The 21,953-nt window shown below is 41.0% G+C and overlaps 1 protein-coding gene across 3 annotated transcripts; it reads left to right on the top strand.

Annotated features, from left to right (window-relative positions):
- Positions 1-808: 808 nt before the first annotated feature.
- Positions 809-21,481, top strand: LOC121572177 (transforming growth factor beta-1-induced transcript 1 protein). Of its 3 annotated transcripts, XM_041884112.1 has the most exons (13): positions 809-1,097; positions 3,765-3,815; positions 4,200-4,357; positions 4,792-4,856; positions 12,001-12,140; positions 13,789-13,888; positions 16,799-16,883; positions 17,342-17,434; positions 18,019-18,201; positions 18,539-18,712; positions 19,070-19,151; positions 20,545-20,693; positions 20,876-21,481. In XM_041884112.1, exons 1-13 carry the CDS (start codon positions 1,085-1,087, stop codon positions 21,140-21,142), a joined length of 1,560 nt encoding a protein of 519 aa, XP_041740046.1. In that variant the 5' UTR covers positions 809-1,084; the 3' UTR covers positions 21,143-21,481. The 3 variants fall into 3 exon arrangements, with proteins under 3 accessions (XP_041740046.1, XP_041740057.1, XP_041740049.1); XM_041884123.1 differs by lacking the exon at positions 17,342-17,434; XM_041884115.1 differs by lacking the exon at positions 3,765-3,815.
- Positions 21,482-21,953: the final 472 nt, after the last annotated feature.

Consider the following 21,953-nt stretch of genomic DNA (forward strand, 5'->3'; position numbering starts at 1 on the left):
GTAGCAACAATTCCCATACTTTTTCCTTGTGAATGAAGATTGACATCTCTAACCAAATGTGTTTTCTACATTACATTAAATGGGTGTAACTGTCACAATTTTTATCCTGGCAGACATGACATGAAGGACACTAATTGAAAATGGATAGTGCAAATGCACACCAACACCACTTCACAGCTACATCATTACCGTTAGTTTGGCGCTTGCCAAAAATCCAAAATGTTATATCCCATATATGGACTAAGAATGTAAAAGGTGACCTCATTTGTCGGGGGAAATGGGGGGTTGTAACCAATGCTATATATAAAACATGGATTGCTAATACTATGTATTTGCCAATGAGAGGTTTTGAAGGCACTGGTCGGCCATATTGGCACTTCCCAGAAGAACCAGTTCTCCATAGGAATGAATTGAATTCTACAGTATTTCAATTAAATGTTTCAAGGACAAAATAACATGTATTTAAGTTTTTTTTTTTATGTAGTGGGGACAGTAACATAACTTTTAAAAAAAGTATACTTTAAGGAAACTGTTTTTATATATTTGTTCATTTTTTAAATGTCTATGTTTAGCTCACATAATATACTACAATTACGCATTAAGGTGTTTATAATATAATATACGTGGCAAAACCAAATGTACACATTAATAAATGCATTTCTATTGCTTCCAAAATATTTTTTACGCCGGTGGGGGAGTGCCAAGATGGAGGCGCGGTGGCTTCAAAGCAGCACCCCATGGAAATCATCTACTGTGTATATATAAAGCATTGATTGTAACCGCAGTAATTTAACTACGCCTTCTCCAGTCTGTGGTACCAGTAGGCATAATACAGGAAGAGAGTCGTGGAGGAAAATAAACGGGACGCCCTTCTTTTTTATACTCGCATAGTTCGTGGATAACGGAATCCAAAAAGTTATTCGGGGCCAACGCAGACAATAGCCCTGTTACATAAATAATATATCCAGCCATACTATTGACGTTTGACGACCTAGGTTCAATAGACCATCCACTACAAGCTGATGCTGATCATATTCATTTTTTCTCACATCAAGAGGAAAAAAAGCTCATTTCAAAATTTACCATGGATGATTTGGGTATGTATTGCAAATTGACCCTCTTTGAAACATTGTAGCTACGTGTTCCGCTATCTAATGGGATTGAAGAAGGATGGTTGGAGTACTGAGGCGAGGAAAAAAGTAACATTTTTGTTTTCTTGAAAGAGATCAATCTTTGTTGGAATATGGAGCGAAAGGAAATGGTTATTGAAATGGAATAGTTTGGAAAACAATGTTTTTCTTATAATCTATGATAATAGATAGGAACACGATTAGGCATAAGATATTACCTATAAATAGTACGATGTTTAAAAATGCATCTTGGGTCCTATTTCTATTAATCAAGCAACATTTTACTTATATTAGGTCATTTTTGACTTGAAAGAAACAGCCCTTATTCTCAAGTCTTTGTTATTGTGCCTATTGAGTCAGCTTTTGAATTTATCAGTATATCTACATTAGATGAAGGCCTAGCTAGTAACTACTGTATGGGTGGTCTCTTATAATCCATGCTTATGAGAGATCCTTATCTAGTGAAAATCCACTGGTTTCAATTGAATAACGTTTTTAACAATAGAACAACTCAAATATGATCTTCCAACTAAAATCTTGCTTTCTCTACATTGTGCTCCTCCTTTTTAAGGGAGGAAAGAAGAACAGGAAAGGCTTAATTTGGTGACATTTTTGTTTTACCACTCCAGCCATGTAAAACAGCATGAGCCCTTAACTCTATGCCAGGAAAACAAGGAGTATACTAATGTAACTGTATCCTATGTCAACATGCAGTGTTTCTAACTCGAACCACAAATTCAATCAATTCAGTGAAATTTGATCTTGGACATCCTCTGTAGGCCCTCTCTGTCTATAATGCTATCGGCGAGTCAGAGATGGACTTTAGTGAGCTTCATAACATAATAAAGATCTCAATGTATTTCATTCAGCCATCAGGGGAGAAGAGTGTAACTAACATTAGTGTTAGTGAACTACTGGGTGGATTTAATAGTTAGAAGAGTCCCATTCGAATGACTATTGATACAGAGGTTGAGGAATACATATATCCCTCTTTTCTTAAAAATGGTGGCAACTCACTGAGTTGTTTCAGCATGGAAAGCAATGTCCCAGCCCTCTTCACCTAGCACTGAAATAGCCTAGGGCCACGATGGCTCACCAAGACTCATGAAATTCAGTGAAAAAAGGAGGGTTGTGTGGAGCACCAGACCAGAGAACAAAACATTTGCTCTAGAGGCCAACTCGCTCGAAGTGTAGTGTGTGCAACATATTTCAAAACGGAGGGATTTTATGCTTAGCAAGCATGAGGAAGAATGTCTGCATCTGGTCCAGCACATCTGGATTGGATTGCACTTCAAGGTTCAGTTGTTGCTGGGTGACTGGCGACGTGATTCTCAAATAGAGGGACGGTGTTTATGTCGGTGTGTTATTGCTGTAGTGTTGTGTGCTATGTTGTAAGTTGGTGCGTTCGGTTGGTGTGACTTGTGGGGTTTTTCAGCGAGACCACTTGTTAAGAGAGGCTATGGCCAAGTCAAACAGTCGGCAGGCAGAGCTCTAAATATGGTCATATTTCACATTCAGAGAATTTCAACTCCTTATATGAGCAGTCCAGTCTGTAAGTGTGTGTGTGTGTAAGAGAGGGAGAGAGTGAGAAAGAATGTTTGTGTGTGTGTGCGTGTGTGTGTGCATGTGCGTGTGCGTGTGTGCGCAAGCTAACAACATTCTCTCCAAATGTTTGTACCAGTGTGAATCATCAGTGGGAGAAATAACCACAGACAGTGATGATAAAAGGCAGCCTCACCAGCCCCAGTCATATGTAGGTTTAATATGTCTAACTCTTACCAAGACATTATGAATGTGACTAAAAACCAAATAAACTCTCAAATAAATACACTGAACTCAACTAAATATTCCAGTTTGAAAATGTAAAGTAGTCATTTTGCAAAATATCCTTATTTTGCTCTGAAGTTGCTCAAAAGTTGCATGAAGTGATGCTCTGTGCATCTTCCACAAATATTATTGTCAAAATAGATTTTCCTGGAAATATGGTTTGATAATTAATGTATTGTTTCAGATTCTGCATGGTTTGCAAAAGTAAACCATATAAGTTAGGAGAAAAGCTTATCTAATAATCCAATAAGACACATTGGCTTGGTTTTGGCCATAAAGGGGATACATCCATGATTTAATTTTTTTTAACATTTTAGTCATTTAGCAGACGCTCTTATCCAGAGCGACTTACAGTTAGTGAGTGCATACATTTTCATACTGGCCCCCCGTGGGAAACGAACCCACAACCCTGGCGTTGCAAGCGCCATGCTCTACCAACTGAGCTACAGGGGACTACAATTATGAGTTGTAAAATACAGTATGCCATGGAGGAATACTAAGTTGGCATGTACTTCTAATTTTTTTACATTGAGGGAGTGATAGTGAAAATGAGGTTTGAGTTCAATATCAGTTGACAAACACCCATCCTCCACTGCTTCCTTATCACTTTGGCATGTCCAGAAAGGTCTAGAGAAATGTTATATTTTTCATGTGACTTTAGCTTGTTTACTCGTTTGATGTCCCTTGCTTTGATTGGTCAACGTGTTATTCTCGCTCTAATTGGCCCGCCTCTCTGTGTCCTCTCTGCTGCCTGCGTCTGATTTGCGTCTCTCTGATTGGTCACTGAGTCCGTCTGTCTCCCCTCAGGAGTGCCTGACTCACCTAACTACCCTCTCAGTCCTCGTATTGTTGTGTTTGGTACGTAACTGTCTGTATGTGTGTTTGTTTGTGTGTTTCACCCTCTTTCTGTAGTGTCTCAGTGTGTCAAAATAGTTTGCTTGTATGTCCTCACCTCCTCCATGTGTCCCTTTGTCATTCCATCTGTTTTCCATACTGTTTTCCTTCTATCATTTCCATTCCCATTCCCATTTCTCCGCTTGCTTGTTTTAAACCAGCATTAACCATCCACATAGGTATCAGCCAATACCTGTGTACTAACCACCCACCGAGGCAAAATGTATGACTGCACAGTATGAATGACAACATCTTGAATTCCTCTACAAAAACTCCCCTTGAAATAGAATCTCAAAAAATCTATAGATTCTATTTCTATGCACACTCCCATCCTCTCTGACTCTGTAGACGCCCTCCTCGCTGACCTAGAGAGCACCAGCTCTCCCCTGGCCAGGTGCCCAGTCCTGCTTACCTCTGATCCCCCGGCGACATCTGACCCCGCCCCTGCCAGCCCTCAGGACCCCGCCCAGACCAGGCCACCGCCCCCAGCTTACACCCCCCAGCAGGTAAGAGGTTTGAGGTAGGACAGATTTTAAGAGGCTTGAGGTAGACTTAACAACTTGTATCAGATTACCTTAGCCCCAAACCTTAACCATTAGGAGGGGTGGAAATATATCTGAGCCTGAATCAGTGGTGAGGACCAACTTCTACCTACTCCAGGTGAGGTAAAAGAGAGAAGACAACACAGAACAGGCTGTTGGAAGTGTCTTATACTGTAGATAATTATCATATGCTAAAAGAGGATAGGTAGTAAGGAGGCATCAGACCCTGCTCAGAAACTCAACTTGCCAAAGTTAAATGTTTTTATAGAATAGTTATGAAGTACCATAACTCGTACTGTGTTGATGGGTGGGCATTGAGTTCAGAGCATAAGTGAGGATTGATTTTCTGGTTGAAAAACAAGTGAACTTTGTTTATAATGTGCAAACTTTTCTTTTAGACGGTTTCTGGTGCAATGAAGTCCAATGGTTCTCAGAACCCAAACCCAGACAAACAACTGTACAGGTACTATTTTCCTTTATTATTAGTTACTTTACTAAGTAAAACAGAATGGTCAAAGCAGCAGCGATTAAGCTGGTTCCACCAGGCTATTATTTTACAGCCCTATATGAAATAATATTATGGCCCTGGCTTTATTCATGAATATATAATGAATAGATTAATTAATTAATTAATTATACTGCAAAAACATCAAAGAACTGGCGCTACCCAAACCATCAAGGATAACATAATCAGGTCATGGACTTATTTCCATTGTGATGCTTTTACAAGAAAGATTGACAGCGAGATTGGTGATAAGTTGTTGCTCTCTCAGAGTCCAAGTTGTAACAGTCAAGAATTGAGTGAAAGATATTAGATAAAAGAGATAATATACCAGAAAAGTCTGACTTGTAAGTAAGTAATGAAGGAAAAGGAGAGAGATGTGCTTGCAGTGCATACTACTTTTAGAATTGTTTTGGTCTGTACAATCACCATTCTTCCTTCAGTACTCTTGGTCTGTGAGAGAAAACACTGCTGTTAGTTTCAGCCGTACTTTACTGTAAAGAAATATCCAACTATCCCTCCCTTACTGTCTTTTAAAAACATGATTATCTGTCTAACACCAGTCAGCTTAAATCTTAATGAATTTACTTCTGTAGATTGTTGTCAAAAGGCTGGGGCCCAACTTTTGGTGACATACTGAGCGTGTGCCACAGCTAAAGCACTGATGGGGGTCTGAACATTACCAATAAATATGTGTTCAAAAAAAGTGGGAGCTTTCCTTAGCTCAACAGCCCATTATGCTCCAGTTTTTTTCATTCGCTTTGGTGCTATTTTCACCAATAGTGTACAGCTGCAGCCTGCAATTCGGGGTGTTCCTTCACGTGGGCATTCCTGCATGCAGGAATGCCCACATGCAGGAACGGCCCAATTTGCATGCCGCAGTTGCACCCTTCTCATTTTCACAAGTACAGTGCCTTCAGAAAGTATTCACACCCCTTGACACTTTCCACATTTGGTTGTTACAAAGTGGGATTAAAATGGATTTAATTGTAATTTCTTGTCACAAAATACTGTAATGTCAAATTCGAACATTTGTAAAATAAAAAATAAAATAAAAAACGAATATATCTTGATTAGAGAAGTATTCAACCCAGTGAGTCAATACATATTAGAATCACCTTTGGCAGCGATTACAGCAGTGATTCTTTCTGGGTAAGTCTCTAAGAGCTTTCCACACCTAGATTGTGCAACATTGCCCATTATTCTTTTCAAAATTCTTCAAGCTCTGTCAAATTGGTTGCTGGTCATTGCTAAACAAACATTTTCAGGTCTTGCCATAGATTTTCAAGAATATTTTTTTTATTTTATTTTTTATTTAACCCATACAGTGAGGGAAAAAAGTATTTGATCCCCTGCTGATTTTGTATGTTTGCCCACTGACAAAGAAATGATCAGTCTATACTTTTAATGGTAGGTTTATTTGAACAGTGAGAGACAGAATAACAACCAAAAAATCCAGAAAAACGCATGTCAAAAATGTTATAAATTGATTTGCATTTTAATGAGCTAAATAAGTATTTGACCCCCTCTCAATCAGAAAGATTTCTGGCTCCCAGGTGTCTTTTATACAGGTAACGAGCTGAGATTAGGAGCACACTCTTAAAGGGAGTGCTCCTAATCTCAGTTTGTTGCCTGTATAAAAGACACCTGTCCACAGAAGCAATCAATCAATCAGATTCCAAACTCTCCACCATGGCCAAGACCAAAGAGCTCTCCAAGGATGTCAGGGACAAGATTGTAGACCTACACAAGGCTGGAATGGGCTACAAGACCATCGCCAAGCAGCTTGGTGAGAAGGTGACAACAGTTGGTGCTGTTATATATTATTATTATATTATTATTATTATATTATTATATTATCATTATTTTATTATTATATTATATTATTCGCAAATGGAAGAAACACAAAATAACTGTCAATCTCCCTCGGCCCGGGGCTCCATGCAAGATCTCACCTCGTGGAGTTGCAATGATCATGAGAACGGTGAAGAATCAGCCCAGAACTACACAGGAGGATCTTGTCAATGATCTCAAGGCAGCTGGGACCATAGTCACCAAGAAAACAATTGGTAACACACTACACCGTGAAGGACTGAAATCCTGCAGCGCCCGCAAGGTCCCCCTGCTCAAGAAAGCACATATACATGCCCGTCTGAAGTTTGCCAATGAACATCTGAATGATTCAGAGGAGAACTGGGTGAAAGTGTTGTGGTCAGATGAGACCAAAATGGAGCTCTTTGGCATCAACTCAACTCGCTGTGTTTGGAGGAGGAGGAATGCTGCCTATGACCCCAAGAACACCATCCCCACCGTCAAACATGGAGGTGGAAACATTATGCTTTGGGGGTGTTTTTCTGCTAAGGGGACAGGACAACTTCACCGCATCAAAGGGACAAAAGATGGGGCCATGTACCGTCAAATCTTGGGTGAGAACGTCCTTCCCTCAGCCCGGGCATTGAAAATGGGTCGTGGATGGGTATTCCAGCATGACAATGACCCAAAACACACGGCCAAGGCAACAAAGGAGTGGCTCAAGAAGAGGCACATTAAGGTCCTGGAGTGGCCTAGCCAGTCTCCAGACCTTAATCCCATAGAAAATCTGTGGAGGGAGCTGAAGGTTCGAGTTGCCAAACATCAGCCTCGAAACCTTAATGACTTGGAGAAGATCTCCAAAGAGGAGTGGGACAAAATCCCTCCTGAGATGTGTGCAAACCTGGTGGCCAACTATAAGAAACGTCCAACAAGGGTTTTGCCACCAAGTACTAAGTCATGTTTTGCAGAGGGGTCAAAAACGTATTTCCCTCATTAAAATGCAAATCAATTTATAACATTTTTTACATGCGTTTTTCTGGATTTTTTGGTTGTTATTCTGTCTCTCACTGTTCAAATAAACCTACCATTAAAATTATAGACTGATCATTTCTTTGTCAGTGGGCAAACGTACAAAATCAGCAGGGGATCAAATACTTTTTTCCCTCACTGTATACTTCAACAAAGTATTGACTCATGGGTGTGAATACTTATGTAAATTAGTTGTTTCTGTATTTAATTTCAATCAATTTGCAAACATTTCTCAAAAACATGTTTTCACGTTGTCATTATGGGGTATGGCAGGGTTCCCCAACTGGCGGCCCACGGGTGGTTTTATTTGGCCCTCCAAGTTTTTTGTGTTTTCATTGTTGGACATAAAAGACGGTAAAAACACCAGGAAATCAACTCCAAGTGATTTTAATTTAAGAGATCTTTTACCAGGTATTCCCACGCATAATAGAGAGACGTGATCGTATACAAATGTAAGGTTTGAAATTATAATGGTTTAGTCAAACATTATATCTGTTTGGGCTTCTAGCGGTCAATTTGCAGTCTAAAAATTATTTCTAATTATGTTCCGGCCCCCAGACCATACGCTCAAGAAAAAATCAGCCCGCGGCTGAATCTAGTTGATAATCCCTGGGGTATTGTGTGTTGATGGGTGAGAAAAAATATAAACGCAACAATTTCAAATATAGAACTTACAGAAATCAGTCAATTGAAATAAATTCATTAGGCCCTAATTTATGGATTCCACATTACTGGGCAGGGGTGCAGCCATGGGTGAGCCAGGCCCAGCCAATCAGAATTAGTTTTTCCCCACAAAAGGGCTTTATTACAGACAAATATACTCCCTCAGACGATCCCACAGGTGAAGAAGCCAGATGTGGAGGTCCTGGGCTGGCGAGGTTACACGTGGTCTGCGGTTGTGAGGCCGGTTGGACGTACTGCCAAATTCTATAAAACGACGTTGGAGGCAGCTTAGGGTAGAGAAATGAACAGCTCTGGTGGACATTCCTGCAGTGCTTACAATTGCATGCTCCCTCAAAACTTGAGACATCTGTGGCATTGTGTTGTGTGACAAAACTGCACATTTTAAAGTGGCCTTTTATTGTCCCCAGCACAAGGTGCACCTCTTAAGGATCGGACCCTTTTTTTCAATTTTCGCCTAAAATGACAGGAGCTGAAGCAAGGTTATACATATTCTTGATACCGTTTGAAAGGAAACACTTTGAAGTTTGTGGAAATGTGAAATTAATGTAGGAGAATATAACACATTAGATCTGGTAAAAGATAATACAAACAAAAAAACATGCGTTTTCAATTTTTTGGGGTTCTATCATCTTTGAAATGCAAGAGAAAGGCCACAATATAATATTGCAGTTTTGGCGCAGTTTAGATTTTGGCCACTAGATGGCAGCAGTGTGTGCGCAAAGTTTCAGATTGATCCAGTGAAGCGTTGTAATACTGGACTATTTTGTATCAAGTCTGCCCAAATGTGCCGAATTGGTCAATTGATACATTTTCCAGTACATAACTATAGAGAACATACAAAAATGATATGGTAATACAAAATGTAGGTTTACACACTCCCAGGAATGTCATACATGATGGATCATTAGCTTATACACTAACTTTCACACATCTAGATGGCCGGGCGGGGTGGGTGGGTGTGGAGCCAGAGACAGCAAGGGTTCAAACTGTAGAACCCAGTTCCCACATTTGAATATAAAAATGGATTTTATCAAACAAAACTATGATACATTTTATCTCTGGGACCCTCAGGATGACAAATCAGAGCAAGATTACTGAATGTAAGTACATTATTTACCTTCAGAGGTGAATGTATCAAACCAGTTGCCGTGATAAGTTTTTTGTTGTTGTGCACTCTCATCAAACAATAGCATGGTATTGTTTCACTGTAATAGTGCAGTTAGATTAACAATAATTTAAGCTTTCTGCCCAAATAAGACATGTCTATGTCCTGGAAAGTTTGCTGTTACTTACAACAGTCATGCTAATCACATTAGCGCACGTTAGCTCAACTGTCCCATATACGGGACACCAATCCCGTAGAGGTTAATCAGCTTCTTGATATGCCACACCTGTCAGGTGGATGGATTATCTTGGCAAAGGAGAAATGCTCACTAACAGGGATATAAACACATTTGTGCACAGCATTTGAGAGAAATACGTTTTTTGTGCATAAGAACATTTCTAGGATTTTTTATTTCAGCACATATATTGCGTTTATATTTTTGTTCAGTGTACTTTCTGAAGGCACTGTAGGTGTACTGTAATCAAATGAAATAATTGAAAGAAACAATGTTTAAAATAAAAAAATATATAAATAATGTTTTATTAGCAGGCACTAGTTTGCTTCAAGCCTGTCTTAAGCATTTGGCCATAGGTTCTCATTGACATCACAGTAAATGTCCTCATTGTTCATGCATCTGGGGTAAATTCTTTTGGCATGGAGAATCCAAGCCTGACATAGGTCGGGATTGATGTCATTGCATGCCTCATCCATGGCCTGAAGGAGGTTGGCACGCTCATGGGGATTGTATTTTACAGTATTGTATTGTACTTATGGATTGTAGTGGTCCTGTGTGGCTCAGTTAGTAGGAGCATGGCACTAGCAACACCAGAGTTGTGGGATTGATTCCCACTGGGGTCACATACAAAAATGTGTGGACTCACTGTTGTCACTGGATAAAAGCGCCTGCTACTTAAATGGCATATATTAGAGTACTGCGTTGCCCAATGCAATTTTAGTAAATCAATGTGGAACCCCGCCCCTCATTAAAAAGACGCTGGTAAGTTCATTTTAGATATATGTTTACTGTAATGGGGTTGCCTTTGTGACATACATCTCTGATCTTGTCAATATCAGATAAATAAATAAAATCATAATAGTCATCATCATAATAGTACATGTTAAAACCTTAACTTGTTTTTACTGTAACTTACTGGCAGCCGTTACCTGTAAGTTACTGTAAAAAAGTTACAGTATGCTACTGTAAATTCCAAAGAAACTTTGGTTTAACGGTACATTACTGTAAAGAAGTGGTTTCTTTACAGTAATGTACAAGAGCTCCACCTCGTTCTTCACTGGTCGAAGGGCCTCCAGCCGTAGCTACACCTCATTGTTTGTTGGTGGAAGGGCCTCTAGCTGGTGCTCCACCTCGTTCTGCTCTGGTGGAAGGGCCTCCAGGCGGAGCTCCACCTCATTCTTCGCTGGTGGAAGGGCCTCCAGCCGGAGCTCCACCTCGTTGTTGGTCGGTGGAAGGGTGACCAGCTGGAAAAAAAATTTATTTGCAGGGTGTATTGAGTTGATGATTCTGGGGTAGTTGCTTCACTGTCAGTCCAAAATTGCCAAACTGTGAGGTTGCATGTAACAAAGCATAATTTTACTACATAAACTGTGTTCAGCTTTGATATCATAATTGGCTACTGCCGCTTTCTTCAAATGTTGCTTTAGGTAAGCTTTGGCCTTTTGGTGCATAGTCTGCCCTGTCTGACGCGGTAGGATACATAACCTTCGATTGGCAACAGTTGGATAGAAGCATGCAATGAAGCAACCACCACAGAATCCTCAACTCAATAGCTCTTGCAAATAAAACATGTCCCTTGAGTTTTTTGGTCTCTGGATATGCTGCTAATATTCTCAAGTCTGGATCATTTGGGATCATGCCAACCCTCATTATCTCTCTTGGAAATTAATTTGCTTCGAAAGGCCTTCCATGAACCCATCTTATCCACAAATTATAATAATCCATTTAGGTTCACATGGGTCTGATATCAGATTAGAAAGACAACATTGCATGATTTCCCCCCAACTTGATTGAATTACTTTGATTGATGGCCTTTTGTTGAGGAGAAAAACCAGTGAAAGACTGCCGTCTGATTATTGGTTTTGCGGTGTCCCAATGTAAATGCTACATTGTAGAGTTTACACTTTATACATGATAGGGTTATTTTTCAGTAGTTTTACCTTAAGAGGGTTTGCGAACAGGGTCCGAATTATTCGGGTGCCAAGAATGTGCATTCCTGTAACAAACCAGGAGGGCATCAGGTACATTTTTATATACATTATATTTATGAATGTTTATAAAATATTTATATCATATTGTTGAATATATGAATGTTGGTTCAGTCCACTATTTCTACCCCCCCCCCCCAATTCATTTGTTTGTATTTTGAAGACCGTTTGAGTTATAACATTCTTTCCCCATCTATCTCTCCTTTTCACTCTCTCTTTCTCTCTCCCTCTCTCTCCCTATCTCCCCCCCAGCACGGTGAATAAGCCTCGCTCCCCCCGCACGGCGGACCCTCCCCCTCCAGCCTTCTCCTCCTCCTCTGTGTTAGGAGGGGGTCTGAGCGAACTGGACCACCTTCTGCAGGAGCTCAATGCCACCCAGTTCAACATCACAGGTCAGTATAGGCTTGACCTCACATGCCTACCACTTTGAAAATGCACAATTTTTTTTGTGTGTGAAATAAGACAAAAAAAACAGAAAACTTGAGTGTGCATAACTATTCACTCCCCCAAAGTCAATACTTTGTAGAGCCACCTTTTGCAGCAATTACAGCTGCAAGTCTCTTGGGGTATGTCTCTATAAGCTTGGCACATCTAGCCACTGGGATTTTTGCCCATTCTTCAAGGCAAAACTGCTCCAGCTCCTTCAAATTGGATGGGTTCCGCTGGTGTACAGCAAACTTTAAGTCATACCACAGATTCTCAATTGGATTGAGGTCTGGGCTTTGACTAAGCCATTCCAAGACATTTAAATGTTTCCCCTTAAACCACTCAAGTGTTACATTAGCAGTATGCTTAGGGTCATTATCCTGCTGGAAGGTGAACCTCCGTCCCAGTCTCAAATCTCTGGAAGACTGAAACAGGTTTCCCTCAAGAATTTCCCTGTATTTAGCGCCATCCATCATTCCTTCAATTCTGACCAGTTTCCCAGTCCCTGCCAATGAAAAACATCCCCACAGCATGATGCTGCCACCACCATGCTTCACTGTGGGGATGGTGTTCTCGGGGTGATGAGAGGTGTTGGGTTTGCGCCAGACATAGCGTTTTCCTTGATGGTCAAAAAGCTCCCACATGGCTTTTGGCGAACACCAAACATGTTTGTTATTTTATTTTTAAGCAATGGCTTTTTTCTGGCCACTCTTCCGTAAAGCACAGCTCTGTGGAGTGTACGGCTTAAAGTGGTCCTATGGACAGATACTCCAATCTCCACTGTGGAGCTTTGCATCTCCTTCAGGGTTATCTTTGGTCTCTTTGTTGCCTCTCTGATTAATGCCCTCCTTGCCTGGTCTGTGAGTTTTGGTGGGCGGCCCTCTCTTGGCAGGTTTGTTGTGGTGCCATATTCTTTCCATTTTTTAATAATGGATTTAATGGTGCAAAGTTTCGGATATTTATTTATAATCCAACCCTGATCTGTACTTCTCCACAACTTTGTCCCTGACCTGTTTGGAGAGCTCCTTGGTCTTCATGGTGCTGCTTGCTTGGTGGTGCCCCTTGCTTAGTGGTGTTGCAGACTCTGGGGCCTTTCAGAACAGGTGTATATATACTGAGATTATGTGACAGATCATGTGACACTTAGATTGCACACAGGTGGACTTTATTTAACTAATTATGTGACTTCTGAAGGTAATTGATTGCACCAGATCTTATTTAGGGGCTTCATAGCAAAGGGGGCGAATACGTATGCACGCACCACTTTTCCGTTATTAATTTTTTTGAATTTCACTTCACCAATTTTGACTATTTTGTGAATGTACATTACATGAAATCCAAATAAAAATCCCTTTAAATGACAGGTTGTAATGCAACAATATAGGAAAAATGCCAAGGGGGATAAATACTTTTGCAAGGCACTGTAAACAAGGTCATCTTCATACTGTTGAGAGTGTGTGTGTGTGTGTGTGTGTGTGTGTGTGTGTGTGTGTGTGTGTGTGTGTGTGTGTGTGTGTGTGTGTGTGTGTGTGTGTGTGTGTGTGTGTGTGAGCAACATTTTCTCAACATGTGGTATTCATGCGTTGTGTGCTCATCTTTGTCTTTGGTTGGTAGATGAAATTCTGGCCCAGTTTCCCACCACTAAAAAGGACGAGAGGGACAAGATAAAGGAGTTCCAGGGGTCCAGGGACAAGGTCACAACACCCTACCCCAGGTACCCATATACACCCTCTATATACCCTAAAGCAGGGATCACCAACAAGATTCAGCCTCGGGACGATTTCTTCTTGAACGGATGGTCGGGTGGCCGGAACATAATTACAAATAATTTGTAGACTGCAAATTGACCGCAAGATTCCCAAGCAGATATAATATTTGACTAAAACGATAATTTTGGACCTTCCTTACATTTGTATATGATCATGTCTCTCTATTATGCGTGTGAATACTTGGGAACAGATTTTCAAAATTAAAATGACTGGTAGCTGATTTTCTGGTGTTTTTACAGTATTTTATGTCCAACAATGAAGATTCAAAAAATATATACAGTACAGTCAAAAGTTTGGACACACCTACTCATTCAAGGGTTTTTCTTTATTTTTACTGTTTTCTACATTGTAGAATAATAGTGAAGACATCAAAACTATGAAATAACACATATGGAATTAGGGCGGCAGGTAGCTTAGTGGTTAAGAGCGTAGTGCCAGTAACCGTAAAGGTCGCTGGTTCTAATCCCCGAGCCGACTAGATGAAAAATCTGTCGATGTGCCCTTGAGCAAGGCACTTAACCCTAACTGCTCCTGTAAGTCGCTCTGGATAAGAGTGTCTACAAAAATGTAAATATGTAGTAACCAAAAAATGTTCAACAAATCAAAATATATTTGAGATTCCTCAAAGTAGCCACCCTTTGCCTTGATGACAGCTTTGCACACTCTTGGCATTCTCTCAACCAGCTTCATGAGGTAGTCACCTGGAATGCATTTCAATTAACAGGTGTGCCTTGTTAAAAGTTAATTTGTGAAATGTCTTTCCTTAATGCGTTTGAGCCATTCAGTTGTGTTGTGACAAGGTAGGGGTGGTATACAGAAGATAGCCCTATTTGGTAAAATACCAAGTTCATATTATGGCAAGAACAGCTCAAATAAGCAAAGAGAAACGACAGTCCATCATTACTTTAAGACATGAAGGACAGTCAATCTGAAAAATTTCAAGAACTTTGAACGTTTCTTCAAGTGCAGTCGCAAAAAACATCAAGCACTATGATGAAACTGGCTCTCATGAGGAACGCCACAGGAAAGGAAGACCCAGAGTTACCTCTGCTACAGAGGATAAGTTCATTAGAGTGACCAGCCTCAGAAATTGCAGCCCAAATAAATGCTTCACAGAGTTCAAGTAACAGACACATCTCAACATCAACTGTTCAGAGGAGACTGCGTGAATCAGGCCTTCATGGTCGAATTGCTCCAAAAAAACCACTACTAAAGGACACCAATAATAAGAAGAGACTTGCTTGGGCCAAAAAACACGAGCAATGGACCTTAGACCGGTGGAAATCTGCCGTGTCTTTGTGAGACGCAGAGTAGGTGAACGGATGATCTCCGCATGTGTGGTTCCCACCGTGATGCATGGAGGAGGAGGTGTGATGGTGTGGGGGTGCTTTGCTGGTGACACTGTCTGTGATTTATTTAGAATTCAAGGCACACTTAACCAGCATGGCTACCACAGCATTCTGCAGCAATACACCATCCCATCTGGTTTGCGCTTAGTGGGACTATCATTTGTTTTTCAACAGGACAATGACCCAAAACACACCTCCAGGCTGTGTAAGGGCTATTTGACCAAGAAGGAGAGTGATGGAGTGCTGCATCAGATGACTCAGCCTCCACAATCACCCAACCTCAACCCAATTGAGATGGTTTGGGATGAGTTGGACCGCAGATTGAAGGAAAAGCAGCCAACAAGTGCTTAGCATATGTGGGAACTCCTTCAAGATTGTTGGAAAAGCATTCCAGGTGAAGCTGGTTGAGAGAATGCCAAGAGTGTGCAAAGCTGTCATCAAGGAAAAGGGTGTCTACTTTGAACAATCTAAAATCGAAAATATATTTTGATTTGTTGAACATTTTTTGGTTACTACATGATTCCATATGTGTTATTTCATAGTTTTGATGTCTTCACTATTATTCTACAATGTAGAAAATACTCAAAATAAAGAAAAACCCTGGAATGAGTTGGTGTCCAAACTTTTGACTGGTACTGTATATATATATAAAAGTGTTCAGAAAACCTGGGGGACCAAATAAAATCTCCTTTGGGCCAAATTTGGCCCGCGGGCCGCCAGTTGGGGAACCCTGCCCTAAAGGCCTAAACACTATGTCTGCGTCCCAAATGGCACACTATTCCCTTTATAGTACACTGCTTTTGACCAGGGACCCTAGGGCTCTTGTAAAAAGTAGTGCACTATATAGGGAATAGGGTGCCTTTTGGAATGCATTCCATTTTGATCCAGGATACTGTCTATTTAGTGCTCTTACTATATTTTAAGTGTGTTTATTGCTAGGTGTTCAGTTAAAGGACCAATCAGCAGTTGAAGCAATAACAATGTTTTGGTAAAAAGCTGAGGGATGGGCCTGGAGAAATGTAATCACTCTCAAATTCGTAGTCTGAGCTATGGATGCAATCACTGACCATTTACAATGGTTTCAAGCATTGGAGTAACACAAGCTTATATTTGGGGTTCTTATGGGGTATAACAGTTGAACTAAGCTCATGAGGCATTTGTAGTTTAGATTCTCTTCAAGAATCAATGGGTATATATGATTAATGTATAAATCAAAAAATGGATGTAGCAACTGCAGATTGCCCCTTTAACTCCTTCCCGAGTTGTGTTCATTAGGGAAAGCTTTTATGAATGTTTTTTAACGGAAAATGAATGTTTCTTATTTTCTTAAGTCAAGGTAGTCCCTCCCTGTTTCAGTCCGTTTTCTTCCATTTGACTAATGAACACGATCCTGTACTCTAGTTGTGTTCATCCTTTATCTTTTGTTATGTCTGAAATGTTGTCTCTCCAACTGAAAAAGCTTAACCTGTGTTTTAAATGATAAAATAAATGTATTAATTCATTCAGTTCGGTGAAGCCGTCAGCCACCTCAGCTACACTTGAGCTGGACAAACTCATGGCCTCTCTGTCTGACTTCAGAGTCCAGAGCACAGTAAGAGCCCCAACACCAACCTGTACATTTCACATTAAACACTACATCCTGTACGCTACTGCACAGTCTAGTTCACAACAGGCAACATTTTTGTGATGCAAAAGAGCACAGATTTGTGACAAAATACTGTAAACCTCATTTTAATCTGGCAGTGTAATTTAACTTTAAACTTTTCTTCAACAAAGTGTGTGATCAGGTGACGGCTCTTTATGCATTGCTCAGTTTACTGAACACACATTGTTGTAGAAAAGTAAAAAATGAAATCACGCTGCCAGATTATAGTGATGTTTACATTTAATTTTTTTATAGCTCTGCGCTCTTTTGCACCACGAAAATATTGCAGATCATCTTATAATACTGTATATACAGTACAATGTTATTGATGCATTGCATTTATATATAGTCCTCTTTCTCTCTCTGCTTGTCTATCGTTATCCTCTCATGCTCTACGCATTAAGAACGCTACAGAGTTCAAAACCGCGGAGCCGCAGAGCCATGCGGTCTATTGTGACGTACGTCGCCCGCGACTCGATAACAGCCAGTTAAATGAGGTTCGTAAATGGGCCGCGCGGACTGTCGCGTCTCTGCGGCTGTGCACTCTGAATTTACCTCTACTCGCTGTATACAAGTATATGCTTGTCTGTCTCTGTCCTTCCATGTCTGCTTGCCAGTGTCAACGGTTGCGTTTCAGGTTGTCTTTATTGCAGTCGATGCTGCACATCTCAGATTGCCATATCATATTGATGTAGTTCCCTGAGATTTTACTGGTCTCAGGGAAGTATTCACAAAGCTTCCAAGAGTAGGAGTGCTGATCTAGGATCAGGTCCCCCCTCTTATTCATTATTATTTAAAAGGCAAAACCGATCATAGATCAGCACTCATACTCTGAGATGCTATGTGAATATGGGTTCAGATCTCACAATGCCTGATGACTTCACCAGGTATTGTGAGATCTGATAATCAGTGTAGTGCGACTGCAATATAGACGACTTGGAACGCCCATTCAGTTCAACTAATTCAAAAGCATGACAATAATCACCATGCACTCTCTGGTCCTAATGCATCCTAATCCCATTGACATTTGTGTCACACGTGATCATTGGTTTGTTATCTAACTGTCCTTCTCTCTTATTAGTCAGCTCCAGCTGTCACGCCAGTGATCACAGTACCACAGCAGCCAGTCCCACCCCCACAAGCCTCTTCCGGCGGCTCATTGGACAGTATGCTGGGGCTCCTCCAATCGGATTTAACCAGGCAGGGAGTCCCCACATCCTCCAAGGGTAGCTGCTCGGCCTGTCAGAAACCGGTTGTAGGACAGGTGAGCGCTCAACACTGTCCCATTGTAGAGATTCTTCCTGTACCTTGTAGAACATTTAAAAAAATGCTAAGAAAGTTCTTAACTTTGTTCTGTAATGCATCAAATTTGTGCTTAATCTATGGGCAAGCCAGTACCCTTTTCACACTTGTGCTAACCCAAACCCCACTGTGCTGGCTCAAATGTTTTCTTTTAACACTGTCCTGTGCAGCATGGTTCCAGTAACTATGGTGGATGCATAACCAGGCCAGCTCAGTACAGTTTGGTTTGGCTTGGCTCGGTTTGGTTCAGTAGTGCAAAAAGCCCTTAAATGACTAACCTTTCACCTTTGACCCTCCAGGTGGTGACTGCTCTGGGGCGGGTATGGCACCCGGAACACTTTGTGTGCTCCGAGTGTGAGACGGAACTGGGCAGCCGGAACTTCTTCGAAAAGGACGGTCAGCCGTACTGCGAGTCGGACTACTTTACACTCTACTCTCCCCACTGCGCACACTGCAACAAGCCCATACTCAATGTAAAAGCTCCACCTGACACTGTGTGTTTGTGTGTGTTTGTATGTGTTTGTGTGTGTTTGTGTGTGTTTGTGTGTGTGTGTGTGTGTGTGTGTGTGTGTGTGTGTGTGTGTGCAGGAGTGTGTGTGTGTGTGTTTACTGTCTACTTCACCACAAATGTCTATGTAATTACTGTACGTAAAACGGTGTCAAAATTAATACATTGTGTTTACCTACTGTATATAACACATTTCCTCCATTACACTCCTTCTCATTTTTCATTAACATGTCCAGTGATATTAGCCTTAGTTATACAGCCCTTACAAAAGTGTGTATGCCACCTGAAGCCATAAAAACTGTTTTCTGTGTTGCCTGTGTAGAAAATGGTCACCGCCCTGGACAAGAATTGGCACCCGGAGTGTTTCTGTTGCGTCAAGTGCAGCCGGGCATTTGGAGAGGAAGGTAATAAATCCCACGCTTCCTGCCAAGGGCCACACTGGGATGTAGACAATAATGAACCTCAGGTTGTTTTGTTACATGGTCCTCAGCAATACAACACCAGACAACACACTTACTGGGTCATTCCACGAAAAGAGTGCCTTTTGCAGCCCTTTGATATTTTAATTAGAAATTGTGAACCAATATTGCATTTTAAAAGCCTGTTATATTAAATGAAGTGCCTTTTAATAATATAAACCACATGGAGAATTGTTCCTATTTTTCTGACTTCAAGGAAGATTTTAACCCACTTAACACCCAAATTTCCCAAAGTTTTCACCATCTTATTTAGTTTTCATCTTCTTTTTGCCCTAGTTCTTTTGTTGCTTTGACAAAGTAATTATTAAATATTATTATTTAAGTGATTCATTTACATTTTAAGGTCAATCCTGTTATGTGAACTGAACTCTCGTTTTAATATGGGGAAACAATTCCTTAAAAAAAAAAATATTCAAAAGGAACATTGAACATGTAAGAGTCAAATCATGGTGTAAAAAGCAGGTGAGCTGGTTCTACTCTTTTTGGCCATTTGCTGGTGTTTTGTGGTAGAAAACGTTGAGGATAACACATCAACCCTGTTACCAATAGATAGAATGGATAGAAATGTTTTAACAACTTTTTGTTAAGCTTGCTTTCTATCACCACGATGGGAACGAGAAAGCATGTGCATGCTCGCACATGGAAAACTATCGCTCGAGTCCAACAAAATGGAATATAACATTACGGATAAAGTTCGGAATGACACAATTTCATGTGTACAACATCTAAAGACCTGCATCACTATACTGAGAGCGTTGCAGTTTCTAAAATGATGTATTTTGGTGTTTTGGAGCCTTTGTTCATGTTTTATCCATGCCCTGGCACTGCAGAACTAGCCTGAGAAAGTATATTGCTGGTGTGGTAAGTTTCTCAAAACCAAGTGAAATCGCCAAAAAAGTGTCTGGACACTTCTATAACATAAACAATTTAGATTTGGTTCAAAATAAGTCAACTTGTCCTTTAATTGGCACTTTACCTGTTATTTAATTTAACATTTTTATTAATTTGACCTCTTGAGATGGGAATGGTTTTTTATGAAGTTTACCATTTTTATAACAAAATGTTAAAATTGGGTGAAAAAAAAAAAATATTGCACAAATTACACTACGCAAAAGCCACTCTTTACATGGAGTGACCCTACTACTGTGGCTTACACACACACGCATTACTTCATTACTTCAATTTGGCATGTATTTTGGCATATATTTCAATGAGTGAATGTAAATGTACTACCATGTATTTGGAATACATTTTGTATATGCTTCTTGATTTGTTTTACATAATACTTAACCGCCTGTGTCCCCTCCCCTCTCTGTAGGTTTCCATGACCGCGAGGGTCAGCAGTACTGCCAGCAGTGCTTCTTGTCCCTCTTCGCCTCCCGTTGCCAAGGATGCACCCAGCCAATCCTGGAGAACTACATCTCTGCCCTCAACTCCCTGTGGCACCCGCAGTGCTTTGTGTGCAGGGTAAGTGTGTGTGTGTGGGGTGGGGTCTGTGTCCTTATGTCAATAATGAATATCTGTTAAAAGATTGGCCTAACAAAGACACTTGTTACAAATGTGAATTGAATACCACACAAACCACACATTTATTTTAATCACATGTTCATCTCCAACTCAACTCCTTTTACCCTTTGTCATGTCTACAGGAGTGTTATTGCCCCTTCGTCAACGGCAGCTTCTTCGAGCACGAGGGCCAGCCGCTGTGCGAGGCCCACTACCACCAGTCACGCGGCAGCATGTGCCAGGCGTGCCAACAGCCCATCCTTGGCCGCTGCGTCACTGCCATGGGTGCCAAGTTCCACCCGCACCACCTGGTGTGCCACTTCTGCCTCAAGCCCCTCAGCAAGGGCTGTTTCAAAGAGCAGGAGAACAAGCCCTACTGCCACCCCTGCTTCATCAAACTCTTCGGCTGAGCACCGAGAAGGACGCTGTCCCTCCTATGCTCTCTTGTTCCATAACTCCCATACCAGGTGTATGTCGTGTTCATTAGGGCACATAACGGGTAACAATATAAAATGTTTTGCAACAGAAAAAGTAAATGAGCATTTCTTATTGGACAAGTCCAGGTCCGTCCCTGTTTCAGTGCGTTTTCTTCCGTTTGGTGCCTAATAAACACGACCCAGCTCTTTTCTCGTTGCGAAGTCGAACAAATATCTGTCAGACATTTTGTTTTGTCACAGAGAATGAGAGAGAGAGATCAGAGCTGGACTCTTTCTGGGTTATAACATTTTACATTTACATTTTAGTCATTTAGCAGACGCTCTTATCCAGAGCGACTTACAGTTAGTGAGTGCATACATTTATTTTTTATTTTTCATACTGGCCCCCTGTGGGAATTGAACCCACAACCCTGGCGTTGCAAACGCCATGCTCTACCAACTGAGCTACATCCCTGCCGGCCATTCCCTCCCCTACCCTGGACGACGCTGGGCCAATTCTGCGCCGCCCCATGGGTCTCCCGGTCGCGGCCGGCTACGACAGAGCCTGGATATAAGACAATATTGGCGACTAGAAAGAGAAAGGGAGAGAGAGAAAAGGCTAAGACAATCCAATTCTCTATTAGACTGGTACCATGCAGGCAAAACTGGTTGAAATTATGTTATAATGAACATTTCAACCAGTTTTGTCCGCAGGGTACACAGAAATCTAAATGTGACAGAGGCCAACAAAAATATTTGAGTGAGAAGGGAGCATAGATCACCAAGACACACAGATGACCAATGC

The sequence above is a fragment of the Coregonus clupeaformis genome, chromosome 1 (assembly GCF_020615455.1).
Source record: "Coregonus clupeaformis isolate EN_2021a chromosome 1, ASM2061545v1, whole genome shotgun sequence".
Taxonomy (NCBI): domain Eukaryota; kingdom Metazoa; phylum Chordata; class Actinopteri; order Salmoniformes; family Salmonidae; genus Coregonus; species Coregonus clupeaformis.